This window comes from Rousettus aegyptiacus, unplaced genomic scaffold, assembly GCF_014176215.1.
Source record: "Rousettus aegyptiacus isolate mRouAeg1 unplaced genomic scaffold, mRouAeg1.p scaffold_m13_p_4, whole genome shotgun sequence".
NCBI classification, from domain to species: domain Eukaryota; kingdom Metazoa; phylum Chordata; class Mammalia; order Chiroptera; family Pteropodidae; genus Rousettus; species Rousettus aegyptiacus.
The window spans coordinates 1999476-2020715 of NW_023416307.1; the positions used below are offsets into that span (position 1 = coordinate 1999476).

Here is a 21240-nt window from a genome sequence, read left to right on the forward strand (position 1 = left end):
AATCAATTGTTCAGAGATAAACACTAGTGAAAGGAGGCAGCCAGGGAGGCCGGTAAGCAGAGCTCTGAAGTCAGCTTTCCCCTGTAGGGTATTTGCCCAAAACTGGAGAAATGAGCATCAGAAAGAGTCCAGGACAAAATTAGCCCACGTAGGAGCCTGACAGAATGTCCCTCCCACAGAATACGAGACTTTCAGGTTCTCTAGCCTCAGTGCACTGAGAAAATTGTCTAAAACTCTAAGACTCTGGAGCCAGGCAGCCCTTATCTCGTGTGATAGCCTGTGTGGTTCCTCTAACCTAAAACTAAAGTTTAAAGAGCTCTAGGCTGGTAGTATCTCCAGAGCAACAAAAATGCAAACGCAGGCCTCAAGAAATTCCCACAGATAGTTAAAAACAAACAAACAAACAAACTTTCAGTCTGAAGACTCCACATATTAGAATTATTATACACAGAAAATAAAATGTTTAAAGAAATACATTTTTGAAATAAAAAGAACAAGAACTCGGCATGTGACAAAGAACTCAGAAGACATATAATTTAAATTACGTCAATAAACAGGCTTTACAGCAGATGAGACTAGAACGAACAAAGAAAAAGGCAGATCTGAAGCACATTAAATGATGGATATTAAAAGCACGGAGAGACAAAGAGGAGATGGGAGAGCGAGGAGGTTAACAGACATAAACAAAGCGAAAGGTTTAACAAACATCTACTCAGAATTTCTGGAGGAAGAGAATGGAGCAGGACTAAATAAAGAGAGAAAGGCTGAAAATTTTCCAGAACAGACTAAAGATATCAATCCATTACTTTGGAAAGCCCAATAAATTCCAAGCAAAATAAACAGAAATTAAAATAAAAAGAAATTCATATTGACCTAGATCGTAATGAAATGGCAGAGTGTTAAGGGCGGAGAGAAAATCTTAAAAGCAACGAACGACATAGCAAAAAGCAGGTCGGCGTCAAAGAAACAACAAGAATAAGGAAGAAACACATATTTTCAGAGAACCAAAAACCAACTGCCACCATTGGAGCCTCACCAAAGGAAATTCGAAGGTGGAGATCAGCAAATTTTTTTCTGTAAAGGACCAGAGAGTGAATAGGTTAGGCTTTACAGGCCATGGACCCTCTGTCACAGCTACTGCACCATTGTGACATGAAAACAGCCACAGATGATACGTAAACAAATGGGCGTGGCTGTGTCCCAATAAGATAAACCAATTACAGCCTATACTTGCAGTCCAACCTGCTCTCTGCTTTTGCAAACAGCAGTTCCTTAACCCCTGTTCCCACAGATAAACGTCAGGCAGAAAAAACATGATTCGAGATCAAAGGTCTCCTATATGCCAGAGTGGTAAAGGTGAAATTCTAAACAAACGTCATTGCTGACACAATCATCTCCTGTGGATTTACGAAAAACGAGATACAGCTACAGTAGTGTGTGCATATATGTCACATAAACATATGACGAGTCACCAACGTCGGGAGGAAGGCACTGAAACCAAGTGTCACGGCTCTTACAGTGCTGAAGAGGAGAGTAAAATGCTACCTTGAAAACACAAAGCAAAAATTGACAGCGACATCATGGTGTAAGACTGTACAGACCTTTCTCAGCAGTGGATAGCTCAGCAAATAAAGAATGGCCAGTAGAGGTAAATACTTGAATAAGAAGAGTGGTGATTTTGACCTAATGGACATATACAGAAGACCACACCCAACAACTTCGAAACGTGTATTTTCTACCACATGTGGAGCATTTATAAAAAATTTGGTCCCAATACATTTGAAAGTTGAGAATAGATAATACACTAATATACCTAACATGACTCGAGAAGAAACGTAAAACTGAATAACCCTATGACCATTAAAGAAATTGAAATAAGTAGTTAAAAATCTTCCAATGAAAATGAGGCAACCCAGTTTTTACTATCGGATATTAAAAAAATAAATAAATCAGATCTTAAGCAAGCTGGTCCAGAATACAGCAAAAGAAGGAACATTCCCCGACTCATTTTTATGAGACTTGCATAACCTTGATACCAAAACCAGATAAGGAAAAAGACAATAATGTACAAACTCACCACTTCTACTCAACATTGAACTGGCGGTTCTAGCCAGAGCAATTAGGCAGAAATGAAAATAAAGGCATCGGTTGGAAAGGAGGAAATAAAACTATCTCTATTCACAGATAACAGAATCTTATCCGTAGAAAATCCTAAGGAATCCAACTGAAAAATTATTAGAACTGATAAATGAGGTCTGCAAGGTTGCAGAACCCTAGATCGATGTACAAAAATCAATTTCTACACACCTGTAACAAATAATCTGAAATGAAATTTTTAAAAACTTTCATTTAAAAAAATATTGTTAAATGTTCATTTATAATAGCATCAAAAGGAATAAAATACATAAGAATAAATTTAAGAACTGCAAAAGTTATCATGTGAAAACTACAGAACATTTTTGAAAACATTAAAGAAGATCTAAATAAATGTAGACATCCCATGTTTAGGGATTGGAAGAATTAATATTGTTAAAATGGCAACATTCCCCAAAGTGATCTACACAGTCAGCACAATCCCTATCAGAATCTCAGCTAAATTCTTTGTAGAAATTGACAATCTGATTCTAAAATTTATATGGAATTGCAAGGGACGCCCAAAACTTAAATAGGAGAATGAAGTTCAAGGATTCACACTTGCGGATTTCAGAACTTATTACAAAGCAACAGTAATCAAAATGTGTGGTATCGCTATAAGGGTAGACACAGAGATACATTACATAGAATCGAGTCCAGAAATAAACCCATGCACCTAGAGCCAATTGATTTTTGACATGGGTGCCAAGACCACTCAACGGGGAATATTGTCTTCAATGAATGGTACTTAGGTAACTGGGTATCTACATACAAAAGAATAAAGATGAACCCCTACCTCACTCTGTATACAAGAGATGATTCAAAAAGGATCAAGGACCTAAGTGTAAGAGCTAAAACTATAGAACTCTGAGAAGAAAACACAGGTATCAATCAAAAATATTCAATGGTATCTGCAACATTGGGAGCACGGGCAAGGAGGGCTCCGCGTCGGAAGAGGGACGCACGCTTTACATTCCGGAGGCTCGGGCAGAACAGCTGACCCGCACCAACCAGGACAGCGAGCCCCGAGGGCAAACGCCGGGGCCCGCACGGCATGCAGGCCAACCACATGGGCAGCTTTGGACGCCACCAAAGTTCGCCGTCCTCAAGGATGTGTAGAAGACGAGCACCCCAGAAAATTCTCCTAGTAACTGGTAACTGGTAACACCGCAACTCCAGACAAAACACACTCCCTGTAAAAAAAAGGCATGCCTGGTCGTAGTGGAAAACTGCCAGGCGGGGTTGTTTTTTTTTTTTAAGTTAAATATTTCTGGGTGCTGACTTAAGACATGCTGGGAGGGGCATAAAAAGCCGGAGGAACAGTCTCTGGCCCCAAAGGCACTTGCGGCATCACTGGAATCAAAACCCTTTATCACAAAAATAGTGTCTGAAACATTAGGAGCAAAACCACAGGGCAGCAGGTCCCACAGATCGGTTGACAAGTCGCTCACACAGGTATTACCGAAAAGGCTTGGAGGAACAAAAAGACATTTCTGTCATCTGAGGTGGTCAGAAAAGACATTAGAAACAATCTCAAAGGTCTTCCAAAATATAGATGGGAGGTCAGCACGCACATGCGCGCACACACACGCGCGCGCACACACACACACACACACACACACTCACCCGCCGTGCCAGCAACCGGAGTACTGTGCCAACCCCCATGGAAATGACTATGGATCTGTACATGATAAGGTTCTCCTGCTCGATTTACCATAAATATAAAGCGAACACGACTGGCATGAAGAGAGCTTCGGCTATTTCAAATCAAACCAATGTCTTTTTCCAGTCAAGCTATAAGGTATTTTTAAATAGGAACCTGTTTAAACCTATAGCTATCCACAAATACACGAGAAAAAGGGAGCAGCACAGTCTGGGCAGCGGCCATTGCAGGACTGGCGGGGGACTGGCTCTCTTGCTCTTTTCCTGCGTTTTCCGAGTGGGATTTAAAAAAAAAAAAAAAAAAAGGCGCAAACAGTACTATTATAATTTTAAAAGAATTTTATTTTAAAAGCACACATATCGACATCCATAAATGTGTGGAATATCATTGGAAGAATCATAAGAAACTGGTAACAATGGAAAACTGGAAAATTGGGTGACGTAACAGTAAAGGGTAGGAAAACATACTTTTCATTGTATCCCTTTCTGTATCTTTTGAATTCAGTACCACGTTTATTACCTACTTAAAAAGAAACAGCGTTTGAAAACCCACCATGATATGAAACATGACATTTAAATTTCCCCTATTTAATCTTCACACACTATTCATGTATGTGGAAGGTGTTAACAGCCTCAGTGAGATTTCTCACAATTTCTGCAGTCGTAACTGGAAGAACGTTTCCTCAGGAGATAAGGGTCTCATCCGGGAGCCCCCCTCCGGAGTGGTGTTCCCAGGGCGTCCCTGCAGGCCGCACCCCGTGACAGTCACTCCTGCGACAACGGCAGCGACCGCCAGGCCCGTGGCCTCCGAGGGACCCCAGGCCCTGCGGACCCCCTGCGCTGCTGTCAGCTCCTGGCCGGGCTGCCTTCTCACCCCCTGTGGCCAGAACGTGCCCTGCGAGGTGACTGGGGCAGTGGACGCTGGGGTCCAGGTACCCCGGATGCTATAAATACGGCTGCGTTCCCTGACCTGCAGCCTTTCCTAAGGCCATGTCTCCTTGGCACCAGCTCAGTCTGAATGATCAGGGGGACCTGAAACCCATTCTCTCAACAATAAACTAAAGTAAGCGCAGCATTTTGTCTGTTCATAGTACAATTAGTAGAAATAATGAGCTACTTATTAGATTACTGGGGAACACGAGAATACAAATATGATCTTTTAAAAACTAGTGATAGAATTTAGCTTTACCATGGCCACTTGGTTCATGGTTAAAGTCCCCTGCCACTTGTCAGTTTCAGATTGGTCACAGCGATTAAGTGGCTGTAAGGAAGTCACATAAGCACTTGCAACGATTTGAATTAGAAAGGTATTTTTAAAAATATTTAGCAAAATTAAACTTTATGAGCAACACGTAGCCATTTAAATTAATTTAATCAGGCTTCCTAGTTTAGTTTTTAACTTTGTTTCATTCCATGAAGCATAAATATTAAATGTTTATAAAATATACTTCATTTGAAATGCTTTAAATACAAGACACGCAACTTAAGCACAAAACAATGTATTGTGGTCTCACGAGCATATTTACGAAACACGGTTATGAAAAACTAACAGCTTCAGTTAAGTAGATACCACAAGCGCAAGGCTTGCCTGACAAACGACATTTCGAACAGGAGAACGCAGCATGGGCGAGGTCAGTTAGTGTCATCCCCTCATGAGGTAAGAAAACAAAGTTTCAAATTGTAGTAGTAATATTAAGTCGCTTTCTGATCTGGATTTTAAATAACATGAAGTCTTTAAAGGACTCAAGTTATCGGAAAATCCTCATTTTCCAATTGGCCACGTGACCTTTAGAATGCGCCAAGGGTGCGAATCGCTAGTGACCCGTACACGCCCCTCACGTCGCACACTTCCTGGCACACGCCTGGCCCGCTCGCTGCTGGCCGGAGCACAGGCCCTTCCGGCTCGATGACACATGTACAAACCACCGTACTTATAAGGATCTCACACGAAGTCCAAAAACAAACAGGTTCAGCAAAAGAACTAACCTGTGTGCTTTCATTGCTTTAAAAACAAAAAAAACAAAAAAACAAAAAACAGTACAAATCAGCCTTTTAACCTAAGGGGAAACCCGTGTTCAAAAGCATCACGGCTGGATTCATCTTCTTTCTCAGCTGAAAGGGTGAAGCACGATAGCCACGACTTTGTTACAGACTAAAATCCAACAGGTAATTCCCACGCCACCTAAAAATAAAGAAACGCACCGTGAGAGAGGCCGCCAGGAGCTCACCCGTTCCCTGCCCCTGGGGCCTTTAACTTGGAGGAAGTAGGGCGTTTCAATTCTCTCTGAGCAGCGGCCAGGCTGAGACAAAGCTGGAACTCATCATTGGAGCTGCAGCTGACCCGCCCGGCTTCCTCACGGAGCTGGCATCACCCAACAACGAGCGCCGCTTTGAGTTTCTCCTTCCTGCCAAGGAGCTGCGCGTCACCATCTCTGATAGTCAGAGACTACACGACCACCTGCAGGACTACGCGGCTCCCCTTCTCGAAAACGCTTTAAAAACGAGGCAACGTTTGCCCAGAGCTTTCTGCCGCACAGATAAACGAGGGACAGGAAGGGGGCCGTGGGAGTCGCCCCCCACCGACTGGCTGCCCAGAGCGCGGTGGCCTCTGGCTCCTCTGCGGAGCAACGCTGAGCCACCAGCCAGCAGCGCGGCCCTCCCGGTCAAGTCCTGCAAAGGGGCGGGGCAGGCGAGGGGGCGTGGCTAAACTGCAAATCTCTGGCATAGTCATTCCTTGTAACTTGGTAATTCACCTCCGGCATTATCAGGAATCACAACCCCGACCAAAAAGGATGTGTGCTGCGGCATTAGTCGTGACAGAAAAAATTAGGACCTAAAAAAGTATCCTTTAATGGGGAATTTAGTAAATTATGACACATCCAAACGAAGAAGAGCTATTCGAAATTCCTTAATAAAGAAAAGTTTATTGATAAGAGAGGAGGCTTACAACATACAGTAAAAAGGGGCAAAAAATTGCACGTGCTAAACGACCTTAACTGTATAAATAGAAAAAAAGACTGGAAACAATATGCCGCGATGTTAAGAGGGATCGTCCAGATTTAATGAGAACTTTTTTGACTGTCCTTGTATTAGTCATTCTACAATGGCATGTACTACTTTCGACACCCAAAAGAAACGATCTTTCAGAAACGAAAGAACAGCCGGTAGCTGAGGCGCTGCAGAGGGCGCAGGGAAGGCCTGGAGCGTCCCGGGTTCGGAGTGAAGCGGCGGTTCAGGCAGGCGGCAGGGCAGCGGCCCCGGGCGCTGGCCGCCCGCAGAGGCACAGCTGGGCGGGATTCGGGTAAGGCGTCCCAGACAACTTAAGGGACCTCTGTGGCTCTCTCCGCTGCAAGCCTCGTGCGAGGCTGAGGCACGGATGACGGGGATGGTGGCTGACTGCGTCTGCTACCGCGCACCTGCACGTGAGCGTACCCACATTCCTCCACTCCGTTTTCCAGAAAACTCTTACCTGCTACTCTGGTGGGAAACGCCACCAGGCGGTCCAGCGGAGTTATCCATTTACTCGGCACCACAGCCACGGGGACAGAATAATACTTCCAAATGAGCGAGACCATCAGGGCGGCCTGCAAAGACACCGCTGGTGGGTGGGAGCGGCCGGCCAGCCACGTGGCCGGTCACCGCAGGAAGACGGGGCGCACACGCGACCTGAGGAAACGCCACGCCCGTGGCCGCAAGCCCCAGCCGCCCGGCCCCTGCGGCCAACAGCCACCAATGGGACAGGCGGCTGGCCCTGAACAACACGGGGCTTGGGGCGCCCACCCCTGGGCAGTCGAAAACCCCAATCTAACTTCTGACTCCCCAAAAACGTAACCACTAACAGCCCACTGTGGATTGGAACTTACCAATAACACAAAGTCGGTTAACATGTATTTTGTATGTTGCATTATGTACTATACTCACAATAAAGTTCGAGAAAATGTTAATAAAATCATGAAGAAAATATATGTATTTTATGCATTTATGCCATATCTAACTTTTCTTCATATTTTCGATATTCCTAGGCTATACAGTTCAACTGCGAGTTTTATCAAATTGTCGCAGATCTCCAAAAATCAATGTATTAAGTGGACCCGCACAGTTCATAGCTCAACTATAGACACTATTAAATTAGCTGACAAATCAAGCAAGGTCTCCCCTAACACAGCTGCTCTTTCCTCATTGAGCACCTCCACTAAGTAGCCAGATGACGCTGAAAGACACCTTACTCGTGACAAAGGCGATCTCACGCCGCTGAGACCCCTGAGGGACTGACCCCCACCCACACTCGCGTGGTGGCCGCCTGCAGAGGGGGCCCGTGGAGTTTAAATGGCGGGGAGGGAAACGACTTCTTTCCCTCTCTTCCCGAGCAGCCTTCCCCCCGCTGTCCCCCGTCCTCTTCTGTGGCCCTGAAAACGCCCAATGAGGATGCTGACGAGAGGGCCTCTGGCTGAATTCCAGTCCCCGGGAAAACTCTCTCCGATCAAAGTGCCAGCGCCTGGCGGTGGACGTACTTACTGCGTGCGAACAACCTGGGCTGCGGGGGGTTTGGCCTGAATCCTTTACCCCAGGAAAGACCCCTCGGAGGCCATTTAAAGCAGCCGCTGCAGTGTGTACACAGCACATCGCAGCCTCAGGGCAAAGCAGCAGCAGAAGCAACAGGAGTTCCACAGGAAGTGGACACGGAAAAGTCCCCAGATAAGAACCTGGTGACTCAATGGAACTAGGCTTTAATGAGAACGGTGGCGTACCTACCTGGAGAGCAGACAGTCACATATCTGAACACCACGAAAGGAGCAATGGCCAAACCACTGACCATCTCACAGAACACAACGCTCGAGTACGTTTCTATCACTTCACCCCGCAGCCCCCCAAGCCCGTGCTAGAACAAGGGCCATAGAAAGCACTCCGGAGAAGTTATTTCGACACTCGTGTGCTTTAAAATCTCAGTATTTCACCACTCTAATCTAGAGACAGGCTTTCTTTCAGTCTAACTCACAAACTCAGACTGTTCAGAGTCACACGATGGCAAGACACCGTGGCACGGCGGCTGAATGTCCAAACGCCCCAGTTCCCGCCCCTGGACGCGGGGGGCCGCGTGTTCCAGAGCTCAGTCAGTTAGTGACCTCAGTGACCCCAGGTGGCACAAAAGGACACTCACTTGTAATATGTAGAAAACAACACTTATAACCCATTTAATCTTGGCCAGTTGAGCTGTCCGGGCTTTCACTGAAAGGAAAAACAAGATGAAACAATTACATCGGTCCTGAAAATATTCAAGTGCATATTTGAATATGTACTTGTTTCCTCTCACAGAATATTTTCTAATTATATCGATAAACATAAAACTGAACACCTTAAAAGTCACCCATTATGTCATTATTTAAAATAGAATCACCCTCAGATTGTGAGATGTAAAGCTTTAATTCTGAAAACCTTTACAGCCATTCATCTAAATCAGAGATCCTTTTTACAGTGCGCTTACCGACAGGACTAAATGCTCCTCCCTGACTTCCCAGTCTACACTGCATGCTAATCCACAAGGGGACTCCAGTGGGTCCCTCTGCATGTTCCACTAGCCATGGGGACAACTCTTTCACCAGGCCTGCTCTCCGCACACAGGCGCCCTGTGCGAACGGTCTCCGTCACAGCGGAATGCTACGGACGGGGCACACGTAAAGATGAGCGAGAGCTGAGCCCTACCCTCAGAGAAGGACGCTGCTGGAATTTTCTAGAGGGTGGAAAAAGCCCCTGAGTGTCCACTGAGATTCTGTCTAAGCTTCTCTCAAAAAGTGCTGGGTTTGAAAATGACAGCATAACAAGCTGGCTCTGAAGGAACTCCATCCCGGATGCTCCTGTGTTTAGAAAGCAAAGGGTCACCAGCAAATAGAGAAAAAGTATTAACTTTCATTGGGTTCCTTCTAGACAACTTGAAAGTTTATATCAACATTGAGAACATCCAAGAATCAACACACGTGTTCTACGAACATTTACACAAAGATTCCTCTCTGCGTCAGCTCTTACGAAGCTTTCCACAGGACCAGTGAAAGTACCGTGAGTTTTGAGCTTATCTGTCATCTTGTTGATCTTCCTTTCCAGCCTGGCGTATCTGGCGAACTCATCCATCATGTTGACGGTGGACAGCTCTTGCTTCATGTCCTGGATCTCGGCTCTCATCTGAGACTCCTGCTCTGCATCCTTCTGCAGCACCCTGGACATCTGGTGGCGAGGACAGCTGGCATCAGCGCCTTTCCACGTGGGGTACACACTCTCCCCCATCTCCCCCACCGACCTCTCTTTCCTTCGGGCAAGCTGCCCTTTGCCTACACAGCCAGCCTCTGCTGCCTTGCCCTGGTCCTGCGTCCTACAATAACCGCAAAAACAGAAACTCCCTCCGATCTGAATCGCTATTCACATCATGTTTTAGCTCTTGCAGACACGCCCGTGGATTGTAATATGCAAATGTAACTCACTATTACTGAAAAATTGTAATTATAAAATGAAAATCGTTTCATCCCCAGAGCTGTCACTCCGGTACAAGGACCTGGCATTTTCTTCCCTCCCTAAAGAATCCCCTCCTAAATCAGGAGGGCAGAGCGGGGTCGGGGTACAGGGAGCCAGTGATGAGGTGGGGTCCCAGAGTGGGGACTTGGAGTCCAAGTGCAGCGAGGAGGGCATTCCCGCAGCAGGTCACACTGGCAATGGTCTGGGGTCTCCAAGAAAGGGCAGCCTGGCGTGGGAGTCAGAGCCGGGGCGGGGTGAGGGGCGCATTCGAGGCAGCAGGAGGCGGCCAGCCAAACACGGTGTCAGAGCTCCACCCTGGAGAGGGGCGGCGGTGGAGACGGCAGGGTCGGCAGGGTCGTTATAAAGGATTAATCAGAGAAACACCAAGGCTAACGGGAGACAGTTTTCTGTCATCCCGGGGCTCCTGTGCAGCACGCCCCCCTGGACCCCACATCGAGCATGCTCTCCCTGCTTCTGGCAGGACAGAAAGCACCAGAAACACTACAGGGAGGGTCACAGTCTGAAGTACAGAGTGTGGTCCCTTCCCAGTCAAACGGCTTCTCCTGGGGCGTCTCTCCCACTTGCACCCTGAAACCCGGGCCGCGGTGGGGCAGCCTCTAATGGTTGTGCAGGAACAGCGTTCACCCAGCCAGTGCTCCTTGGAGCTTTTCACGGACCCTCACCACAAACCCAGGTGGAACTGATCCCCACTCTTCCCTGTTTTGTACAACAGTAAGGCTGTACTCTGCTAAGATCGTTATGTGTCACCCTTCTGAACCCAGCTAACAATCCCGACAAATACTGTTAAAACCCAGGAGAAAGAGCTTTAAGAAAGCGAACTGCGGTTAGACAGGTTATACAGCCTGCAGGAAGCAGCACAGGATGTGACAGGGATTCAAACCCGATCCTCTTCCATCTAAATGATGAACACCAATCCTCATCATGTGCAAGCCTTCACCGGGTCTAGACAACAGCACTGACCTCTCGTGACAATGGACTAGCTGCAGAGAAGGGGTTTGGTGTGGGCTTGGTAAAGAAGCCTGAGATGATGACAGGTCTTACTTATTACAGCTGCTGCAATATCCCAAACACACACTCCAACCTCCCCCTCAGCTAATAAGAAAGCATGCACAGCTCACGGCCTCTTTGAGCAAGTGCGATTAGTCGCATGTGGTTCCAACGTTGGGTAAAACGGTTTGGGGTGCATAGGAAGAATGGTAGTGACGCTGCGAGAAAGATGGACAGGAAGCCCACACGATGGCAGGAAATATCTGCAAATCACTTATCTAAAAAGGAGTCGGCATCTAGAATATATAAAAAATTCCAAACTGAGCAACAAAAAATAAAAATAAAAATAAAAATAAAAATAAAAATAAAAATAAAAATAAATGCCCCTCACTCTTGCTGTGAGTCTACAGAGGGCGCCCTTCCACTGGGGACAGCTCCTGACGCCCAATTTAAAAAATGGACAGGGACTTGAATAGGCATTTCTCTAAAGAAGATGACCAATGTTCTAGCGGCATTACTCATAATTGTCAAAAGGGGGAAACAACCCAAATATCCACTGAAAGATAAACGAACAAAATGTGCTACACACATATATGGAATAATACTCAGCCTTAAAAAGAAATGCAATCCTAACACAAGCTACCACGGGATGACTCCTACGACATTATGCTGAGTGAAGTGAGCCAGACATAGAAGGACAAACACTGTGTGATTTCACTTACATGAGGTACTTAGAGCAGACAGATTCATATAGACAGACGGCAGAGACATTGGGGAGTGTTTTAAGCATTACAGTTTTGGTTTAGGAAGATAAAAAAGTTCTGGAGATGGATGGTGGTGAACACTACACTAAGTGTGAATGCACTTAATGCTACTGAACTCTACACCTAAAAATTACTAAAACGGTAAGTTTTACATTATCTCTATGTTACCATAATTTAAAAAAAAAAAAAGAGGGTAGGGGCCAGCTGTTCAAGGGTCTTTCATGGAATGCTAAGGACTTGCAACAACATCTTAAAGGTTTGGGGTGCATAGAAAAGATTCCGAACGGGATGGGGTTCAGAGAGAAGTCCCTAAGCCTCAGAACAATAAGGCCCTAAAATAGAGCTTTATGCAAAACAGGCACTCAGTGAGTACAGGGAGAATAAAACATAAAGGAGTAGAAATCCTGCCCCCACCAGCCATCTATATCAGGAGAAAAAAGCAGGAATAGCTGTTTCCCAGAATAAGGCTTCAAGAATAAGGCTACAACATGTGCAACCAATATTTTTAGTCTCAGTCTGAGTCAGCCTCTCATTCCCGCTGCAGCCAAGAGAGGGCGCCCTTCCTAAGGCAACAGCTCCCTATGTTTTTCCCGCACACGCGCCCCATCAAATTTGCCAGCGAACCCCTATTCGTGCTGCAGTAGGCAGAGGAGAAGCATTAGGAGGATCACAAACCAAGGACCAAATCTCCACCCCGCGAGATGACTTTCTGAGTAAGACTCCTCTGGGAGGGAAAAGGAAGGCGGGATGATGTGACAGTCGCCCCAGACAGCAGCTGCGACAGCGGGATAGGAGGTGAGGTACTCGTGCCCTGGCAAAACGCCCCGCAGGGACAACGCTCCCCCGGGCCCGCCGCTCCTCTGGATACGGGAAACAGCACGCAGTGCTGAGGTTCTCGGTCTACACCGTCAACCACCCCATGCCACCCCGTCCCACCCGCCAGATGGGCGGCTCCAGCCCCGAGATCCGTCGCCGGGACCGGGCAGAGCCGCCACGCCGTGCGAGGAAGGCCGAGGCCTCCGGCGGACCCTGGACGCCGCGCTGCGCCGGGCACTGTCCCCGCGGCAGCCGAGGGCAGCTCGATGCGCGCGAGGACCAGGAAATAAGGGACATGAGTGCGGACGGCGGGGGGCCGCTGAGAACCCCCAGCCTGAGGCTTGCTGCCACGTGAAAGCGTGGCCTGGGGTGGCCAGGTATTTCTTTCTTAAAACCCAGAACGGCCCAACCGAGACGCTTCTGCGGCGGGAAGCCGGCCCTCGCGCGGCCAGTCGGAGACCCCCGTGCGCCACTTACGAAGGAGGAGAATGACGGAAGAAGGATCCGGAGGACATTGCACCCGAACACGAAGCTGAGCACCAGCAGCCACGCCCAGCCGTCGGCCTCCGCGGAGCTCATGCCGGGTGCCCCAAGCGCGCGAGCTCCGCTACGGCAGCTCCATGGGGCCCGAGCCCGCGACCCGGCCCGCGATCCCGCACGGCGAGGCCCAGCGCGCCCCGCGCACGCCGCGCCTGCGCACTGCGCCGCACTTGCGGGAAGGCGGGGCCGCCTTTTTCACACGGTCGCAGCTACGCGTCGGCCCTCCCGGCTTCCGTAGCCTCCGCACCCACACCCACCGTTCCCGCAGGACCAGGGAGACGCGTTCCTACCGTCTCTCCAGTGTTGTATCTGCAATCCGCTTGTGTTATGATGTCATTAGTGCTTTTTTTTTAAAAAAACTGTCTCACTTTTAGTCCTAAATAAATCTGTCTAGAAATAGAAAATTACCATAAGTGTAATGGCAGGTACCTGTAAAAAGAAATGTTTTGTAAGAATATGTAGAGTGTATTAAGTTTACATTTCAAAAGTAAGCACTGTAATAAATCTGAACAATTTACAAAACTGCATACCTGAAAAGTAAGTGTTGAAAAAAAAAAATAAGAATTAAACATCACTGTTTATGGATATAGTTCCATAGTGTAGCGGTTAACACGTCTGCTTTAGATGCAGACGGTCCTGGGTTCCCACCCCAGCAGAACCGCAGTCCATGGTCTACAGCCACGCCTCCCTGAACAAGCCCAATGTCTGATCTCAGAAGCTAAGCAGGTTTGGGCCTGGTTAGTACTTGGATGGGAGACCACCTGAGACGATCAGGTGCTGTAGGCATAAATAATAATAATAACTAAAAAATAAAAACAAAAATTAAAAGTCGCTGTTTACAATCTGCTTGGAATAAAATACTTAACCTACATTTAGGGCTGTCAAGGTAAGAAATGAGTTTGTTTGAGCCAAAATCTCAATGGCTTATGAAAATGCTCCCTAGAATGAGAGTGTTGCTGCTTATTTTATACATTAGCCTCAAAGGAGGAAATGTAAGGAGGGTTAGATGAAATACATCGGTGGTAATAAAGGGTCAGGAGAAAGCAAAATGGGAAAATCTCTGGGATTGGATAAAAAGTAGAATGGAGAGACACATCTTTTACACTGGTGAGTAGAGGAGAGTTAATAAATTAACATTTACAGCATAGAGGTGTGGTATTCAGGGAACATGATAACAATGAGGGATTCTGTGGTCCAGAAAAGGGACTACTCTGACATTCCAAGGGTATGTTATCTTAGATGCTAAAAGACAATAGACAGGCTCGCTTAAGATAAAGATTAACCTTTGTCAAAGAAGCTACAAGCCTAAGATATGACCACTTGTTATGACACACTTTTAGTTAGGAATTTTTATATTCAGACCTCTGAATATTTTTACATTCAATCTCTGAGTTTGTAGGGCTCACTATGCTGGCTTCCCCTGAGCTTGTCAGGTTTAGTATGTGCCCCTTTTTTGCCCACAAGACAAAGATGAGGTTTTATAGCAAAATAATCCCAATTCACGTTGATGTATAGAAAATAAAGCAAAAGATGTCTAGCCACCTCTTCTGGACATCTAGTTGAAGTCTGAGGACTAACACCTAATTAAAATGAATCAAGGAGCTATGGCTCTACAAATTTCTACTTCAAGAAAACATGTGAAATGAAGCTATTTAATAGCAATAGAGTGAATTATTTCCTTGGAAAGGCATCTTGGCTGGTAAGTGATGCTGAACTGACCAAAACTAGAGACAGGCTTGGAGACTGCCTCTCCTCCATAGCCTTCCCCTTCAGCTGTACCACCCAAAGCTGCAGCTAGGCTATTGGCTCCTCTACTCACTAGAGATTTAGAAGAACTTAGAGGGAGAAACCACTTCACAAAGAGTGACGGCAGCTCCTCCTCTGTCTCTGCCTTTCAGGCTAACGAGTGTAACTACACATGAACTTCCTTTCTTTAGTATGCATTTTGCTTTAATCCAAGCTAGCTTTGTTTGGCCTGATAGAACTAAAACTCGCTTGCATTCTTTCCACTAGATCCTCCTACCTGCACGCATACTGTATGTCCATTCTTTTAATCATTAAACCGTTAGGACATTAGGTTCTGGTCAGCATCAAACTCACTTAAGATTACAGCTTCAGATCTATCAACCATGACCAAGATACAATAGCCAAACCTCAAAGTAGAATAAGGTTTTAGTCAAACAAAATAACACCTTGGCCTCAGTTATGTTTCAGCTCCAGACTCATGGAATGGAATGGCCTCACAGACCACGTGCCCTTGGAACCAAACAGAGCAATGCCATGACTGACATCAGGACCTAACGCCATGATCAATTGACGCCTGCCTTAGCCCCGACCAATCAGCAGAGCCCAGGACCCCAGCTCCCATAGAAACCATGATTAATGATTTTCTCTTATATAACTCAGCCGCTAGAGGCCATCGGGGAGCCAGGTTTTTGGGAGCACTAGTTCACCTTCATATCTGGGCTTTATGCCAGTTCTTTAAATAAACCTTTACTTTCTTTGCTTCGATCCCCTGTTTGTATCCTATTTGGCTTGGATGCACACAGCCAAGTGGTCCCTTTGAGTCTGCAGTAACTAGAGGAGAGTATCAACTGTTCCCCACTCCTACTGCATCAATATCCCGATACCATATACCCCTAGGAGGATCACCAATTCCTGGTGAAGCAAGAATTTGACAAAAAACACTGGAAAATGTCCTTGACTGTGCAGCAGCGGTGGGAGAAGACCTGACCTTCAGAGGCAACCCAATTTGAAAACTCAGGTCTCTCCTATTGTTTCGTTTGGACAGCCCTCAAAAGGAGCACTAACACTTGAAGGCAGAATTTTTCTACTAACATAAGGAAAGAAAATGTGAAAGCCAAAGTATCTCAATATGAATCAGTCTAGATCTAGAGATGAGTTCAGAACTGAGTGACTTAGGGTCAGTTACAGAGGGCGCTCAACATAACGTGGATTCCTCTCAAGACAGGCACACCCAGAAGTCAGTGCCAAAATGCAAGGTGAAACGAGGTGGCTTTGAGTATGCCCAAGACAGTGAAAATAGAGGGGACACAGAGAAGAACTAATTTAGTGGGGACCGAATTTACCCATTCTTAGCTTCACTCACTTAGCTTTACTAAATGAAAATGAGGATAAGGATGAGGATGATGGCCACATACAGAATTGAATCAAAGAGCAGCCTGACTGTCTTTCCACCAGGAACTAGGGGAACAACAAGATTCGGAGCAAATTTAGTAAAATCTGCAATGCTTGTTTCTGTTACTGGTACAAACTAAGCTCAGGTAGCTACCTAGAATGCATAAATTTTATAGCTATTGCATTGCTTATCAGCTTTCAGAGTCCTGGACATGTCTTACATGTTGGCAGCCTGTTTTAGGATCCAGGGTAGCTAACGATGAACAAAGTATGAGGAGCTCTTCGAAAACTGCATTTTAGTAGAGCTGAATATTTAAGCATGCTTTCTTTTAATTACAGCTGACATGTAATATTATATTAGTTCGAGTGTACAACATGGCGATTAAACATTTATATAACTTACAAAGTGATCCCCCTGATAAGTCTAGTACCACCTGGCACCGTACATAGTTATTATAGACTACATTCCCGACGCTGTAATTTACATCCCCATGACTGTTTTGTGCGTGCCGATTTGTACTTCTTAATCCCTTCACAGTTTTCACCCATCTTCCTTCAACCCCCTCCCATCTGGCAACCATCAGTTCTCTGTATCTATGAGTTTGTTTCTGTTTTGATTACTTGTTTATTTTGTTTTTAGATTCCACCATTATAAGTGAAATCCTATGGTATTTGTCTTTCTCAGTCTGACTTATTTCTCTAAGCATAACACCCATCTAGTCAAGCACTCCTGTTTGTGTGTGCACATGCACACATGCATGTACATATGCATATGCATGTGTGTGTGAGGAGCTAATCAGAGAGAAAAATATAATAGATTGTAATTTGAGCCATTTACCCGTATTTTTTAACTTGTTAAAAAAGCAGTTATGAAAACTTTTTTAATGCAAACGTTAAATGATCCTTAAAGATAGCACTGTTGATATTGCTGCAGAGTGGCCGAACAACACTGTGAATACACCAAATGCCCTGGGATTATACTCTTTAAAATGGTTCACTACATGTCATGTGAATTTCATCTCAATTAAAAAATATATTGCTTGAACCAAATAATTTTTAAAATGTTTTTATTTCATTTCTTTGTTATGCTAAGCCTTCTGAATATGCAAAATTCAGTAGGCTAAATATTAATCTGCTTATTACTGAAAATTATAGACTTCATTTAAATCTCAAATTTTCACAAGGTGTATACTATGCCCAAAATTTTATCTCTAAATAAACCTTTCATTAGTTTTTTAAAAAAATAATTTCAAACATCTAGAGAAGTTGCAAAAGATAAAAATGGTGTCAAGAACACCCAATAGCTTTTACTGAGATCTGCCTACTTTAACATTTTACCCCATCTCCTTTATCCTGTTTCTTCCTTTTCACTATATCAGTAAGAATATTCTCTTATGTAATCACAGCACGTTTATCAACTTCAGTAAAGCTAATATTGATACAATACTTTTATCTATCTGCCATTTGTGTTTCCATTTTTTCAGTTGACTAAAGAATGTCCTTTGTAGCATTTTTCCCCTCCAGTACAAAATCCAGTCCAAGGTTAGGTATTGCATTTAATTGACATATCTCTTTGGCCTCCTTTAATCTGGAACTTTTCCATAGTCTTTCTTTGTCTTTTCTTACTTTGTTGATATTTTTGAAGATACAATTTCCCTAAAAAGAAAAAAAAAAAAGCTTTTTAAGAAACTTCTGAACTATTTTCCAAACTGGCTGTACCATTTTATATTCCAACCGGCAGGATTTGAGTCCAGTTCCTCCACACCCTCGTCAATATGTGATATGGTCAGTTTTTTAAAATCTAATCATTCCAATAGGTGTGTAGTGGTATCTCAATATAAATGAGTTTCTTGTTATATTTGCATTTCTCTAATGATTACTGATATTGAGCAGGTTTTCATGTGCTTATTTGTCATTTTTATATCTTCCTTGATAAAGTATGTTCAAATTTTTTGCCCCCTTTTTATAGTTGTTTATATTCTTAGAACTGCATAGAGTTTTGAGTTCGTTCTACACACAAGTCTTCTATCTGGTGTATGCTTTGCAAATATTTCCTCCCAATCTGTAGCTTGTCTTTTCATTCTCTTAAAAGTGTATTTCGAGGAGATTTTAAACTATAGTGACAGAAGGCAGATAGATCAGTGATTGCCTGGGGGACTGAGGGAGTGACCAAGATTGACTGAAAACGGCCAAGAAGAATCTTTTCCAGGTGTTTTGCATGTTCTAAAACTGGATCATGGTGATGATTGTACAACTATGTAGATTTACTAAGAATCATTGAATTTTACACTTAAAGCAAGTGATTTTTATGTAATGTTTTTTTACAATTTAAAAATTATGTAAAAAATTGTGCAAGGTATAAAATGATGGTGAACAAAATGTCCCCTGTCCTTATTCTCCTGTGGGCTTAGCTAAACAAAAAACTACAGTGCTGTAAGTAATTGCCAGAATACAAAGTATTCTAAAGGGACGCATCGGTTTATCTAGATAATTGTCTGTGTCCTAGTTCCACGGTTGGATGACAGATTTATGGGTGTTCATTCAATTGTTAAATAATATAAAGAGTGTTATGCTTGAAGAAATGATTGTGTATGCACCATTTCGAACCTTTTCCAAAAAGGTAATATAAGATGCTATTAAATACAGAGGGGTCTCATCTAAGGTAGGGGTTGAGCATGTGAGAGTTTTCAAAGTTTTAAGTGAACTTTAATAAAAAATAATTAAAGCCAAAATTGGGTTCTGCAAGCACAGTTTGCTGTTTTAAACAATGTGCCATATGACGTATATGTACACAGTTATTCACTGCAGCATCCTTTATAAGAGAAACGTCCGGTCAATAGAGAATTGATTTTAAAATGTTTCATACATCTTCACAGTGGACAATGAAAGAATAACAAGAAGGAATTTTAAAAGCATTGCTATGAAACAACCTCCATTACTAAGGGGAAAATGCAAGATGCCAAATGGTGTAAAAAATAAAGGGAAAATGAATATACACACACACATTTGATCAAATATGTATACAAATCTCTGGAAGGGTACACAAGCAGCAGCGGCGGCAGTTGCTTCTTGAGAGAATTAGGTATCTGGGAACACAGAAGTGGAAGAGTGACTCTTCTGGAATCCATTTTCTACTCTTGAAATTTTGCGCCACATAAATATTTTTTCCACAGAAATATAAAAGGTGGCATCTATAACTCCCTCATGCTTACACAATAGGCATCACAAACAGAAATGCCTTCAGAGGCCAGGCGAAAAATATGAGAAAAATCATCAGGGCTGGAACCCCGGGAAACTGAAGGGATACCTCCTTACAAGGTCAAGTGCAGCCTCTGGAATGCACACAGGAAGGAGGCCGCGAAAAGTTGAGTTGAATTTGTATGACAACCTGATTTTGACATGTTGGCCAAAAAAAATAATCTTTAAAACTTTACTGATGATATATAACCAAAAATGGATGTGTACACATATACATATCTATGTACATGCACTCGTCAGTTAATATAAGGTGAACACAACAATGCAACCAACATTCAGACCAAGAAACAGAACGTGACCAGCTCTCCCTTCCACTACGTTGCTCTCTCCTCTCTTCCAGTCACTAGCTCCTGACCCACCGCCAACCAGGGACCATTATCCTGACTTCTAACAGACTAGATTTGCCTGTCTTTGTATGTTATATGAATGGAATGGCATAGTTTGTATTCTTTGGGGTCTGCGCCTTTCAATGTTGTGCTTGTGAAATTCACCCACGCTTTAGAGTGCAGTTACGTGAGCGACTATTTAAAAAGGCGCATGAGCTGGGTGCGCGTGCTTCCGGCTTCACTTCAGCCAAAGGACAGGCGGGCCCAAGGGGTCTACCAGTGGACACGTCCTGGGGACTGTGAAGGCCGGGACTCAGGAACTCCCAAGGCTCCCGAATCGACCCGCCTGCACCCCTGGCTCCTCAAGCAATAGAGGATCAAAAGGATGCTACCCAGAAAGTGCGGACCCCAAGCAATCCAGTGCTGGAATACCGCCGCGCCCCAACCGCCAGTCCAGGGACGTCGCAAAGACCCGCGCCTGCGCAGTGGAGCCTCACGCTTCGCCAGCTTTGCTTCCCACAACCTCCCTTCCAGCGCCTGCGCACTAGGACGCTTCCCGCAGGCCTGCGAAGCTGGAGACCCTAGACACTAGCCTTTCTTGACCAGCGAGGTGGAAGAAATAGGCCAGTACTTGACTCCATTGTCTCTCCCATCCCAGTCTACGAGGCTAACTCTAAATGTCCCATCGCAAGTCACACTAGAGGGGCGGGGCCGATCCTGCGGGCTTCCCGGACTCTGATGTGCGCCCAGGTATCCAGGAGTTGTGGGCGGGGCCACCCGGCGACCACGTGGCAGGGGCCCGCCAATCGGCGCGCAGACCGCACTTTGCGGCTCTTCTTCAAACTACCGTGAGGCGAGAGCGGCCTCTGGGGCCCCGCCCCCCCTCCTGGGTCTGGGGCCACGCGAGACGGCGCCGGGGGTGGGGGCGCCGGGGGCGGGGGCGGGGCGCAGTGGTCGAGTGACGGTCAGTCTCACCTATTCCGGAAGCGGCCCGCGGCGGGGTGGGCCCCGTAGCCAATAGGAAGGGGCTGGGGGCGGCCCGGCCGGCGGGGAGGGGGAGCCCGCGGCCGGGGAACGCGGGGGGAGGAGGAGGC

At 45.4% G+C, this 21240-nt stretch overlaps 1 protein-coding gene and 1 long non-coding RNA gene across 2 annotated transcripts; both read right to left on the reverse strand.

Moving 5' to 3' along the window:
- Positions 1–4116: 4116 nt before the first annotated feature.
- On the reverse strand, positions 4117–13574 carry GET1 (guided entry of tail-anchored proteins factor 1). Its single transcript, XM_016121774.2, has 5 exons — positions 13362–13574; positions 9846–10011; positions 8954–9021; positions 7265–7379; positions 4117–5977 (listed from the first exon to the last, which is right to left on the reverse strand). The coding sequence occupies exons 1-5, from the start codon at positions 13461–13463 to the stop codon at positions 5904–5906; spliced, it is 525 nt and encodes a 174-aa protein (XP_015977260.1). The 5' UTR covers positions 13464–13574; the 3' UTR covers positions 4117–5903.
- A 4038-nt stretch (positions 13575–17612) lies between these two features.
- On the reverse strand, positions 17613–21222 carry LOC118601655. The gene is made up of 2 exons (XR_004950460.1): positions 21122–21222; positions 17613–18218 (listed from the first exon to the last, which is right to left on the reverse strand). It is a non-coding gene; the product is annotated as an uncharacterized LOC118601655 (long non-coding RNA).
- Positions 21223–21240: the final 18 nt, after the last annotated feature.

Excerpts from the sequence above, each read along its gene's own strand:
- GET1 (XM_016121774.2), bottom strand. The coding sequence starts at position 13,463 with ATGAGCTCCGCGGAGGCCGACGGCTGGGCGTGGCTGCTGGTGCTCAGC. Across the intron at positions 9,022-9,845 it reads AGATAAGCTCAAAACTCACG|TGAAAGCCCGGACAGCTCAA; the intron begins GTACTTTCACTG and ends TTTTCCTTTCAG. Across the intron at positions 7,380-8,953 it reads TTGTTTTCTACATATTACAA|GCCGCCCTGATGGTCTCGCT; the intron begins GTGAGTGTCCTT and ends GTGTCTTTGCAG.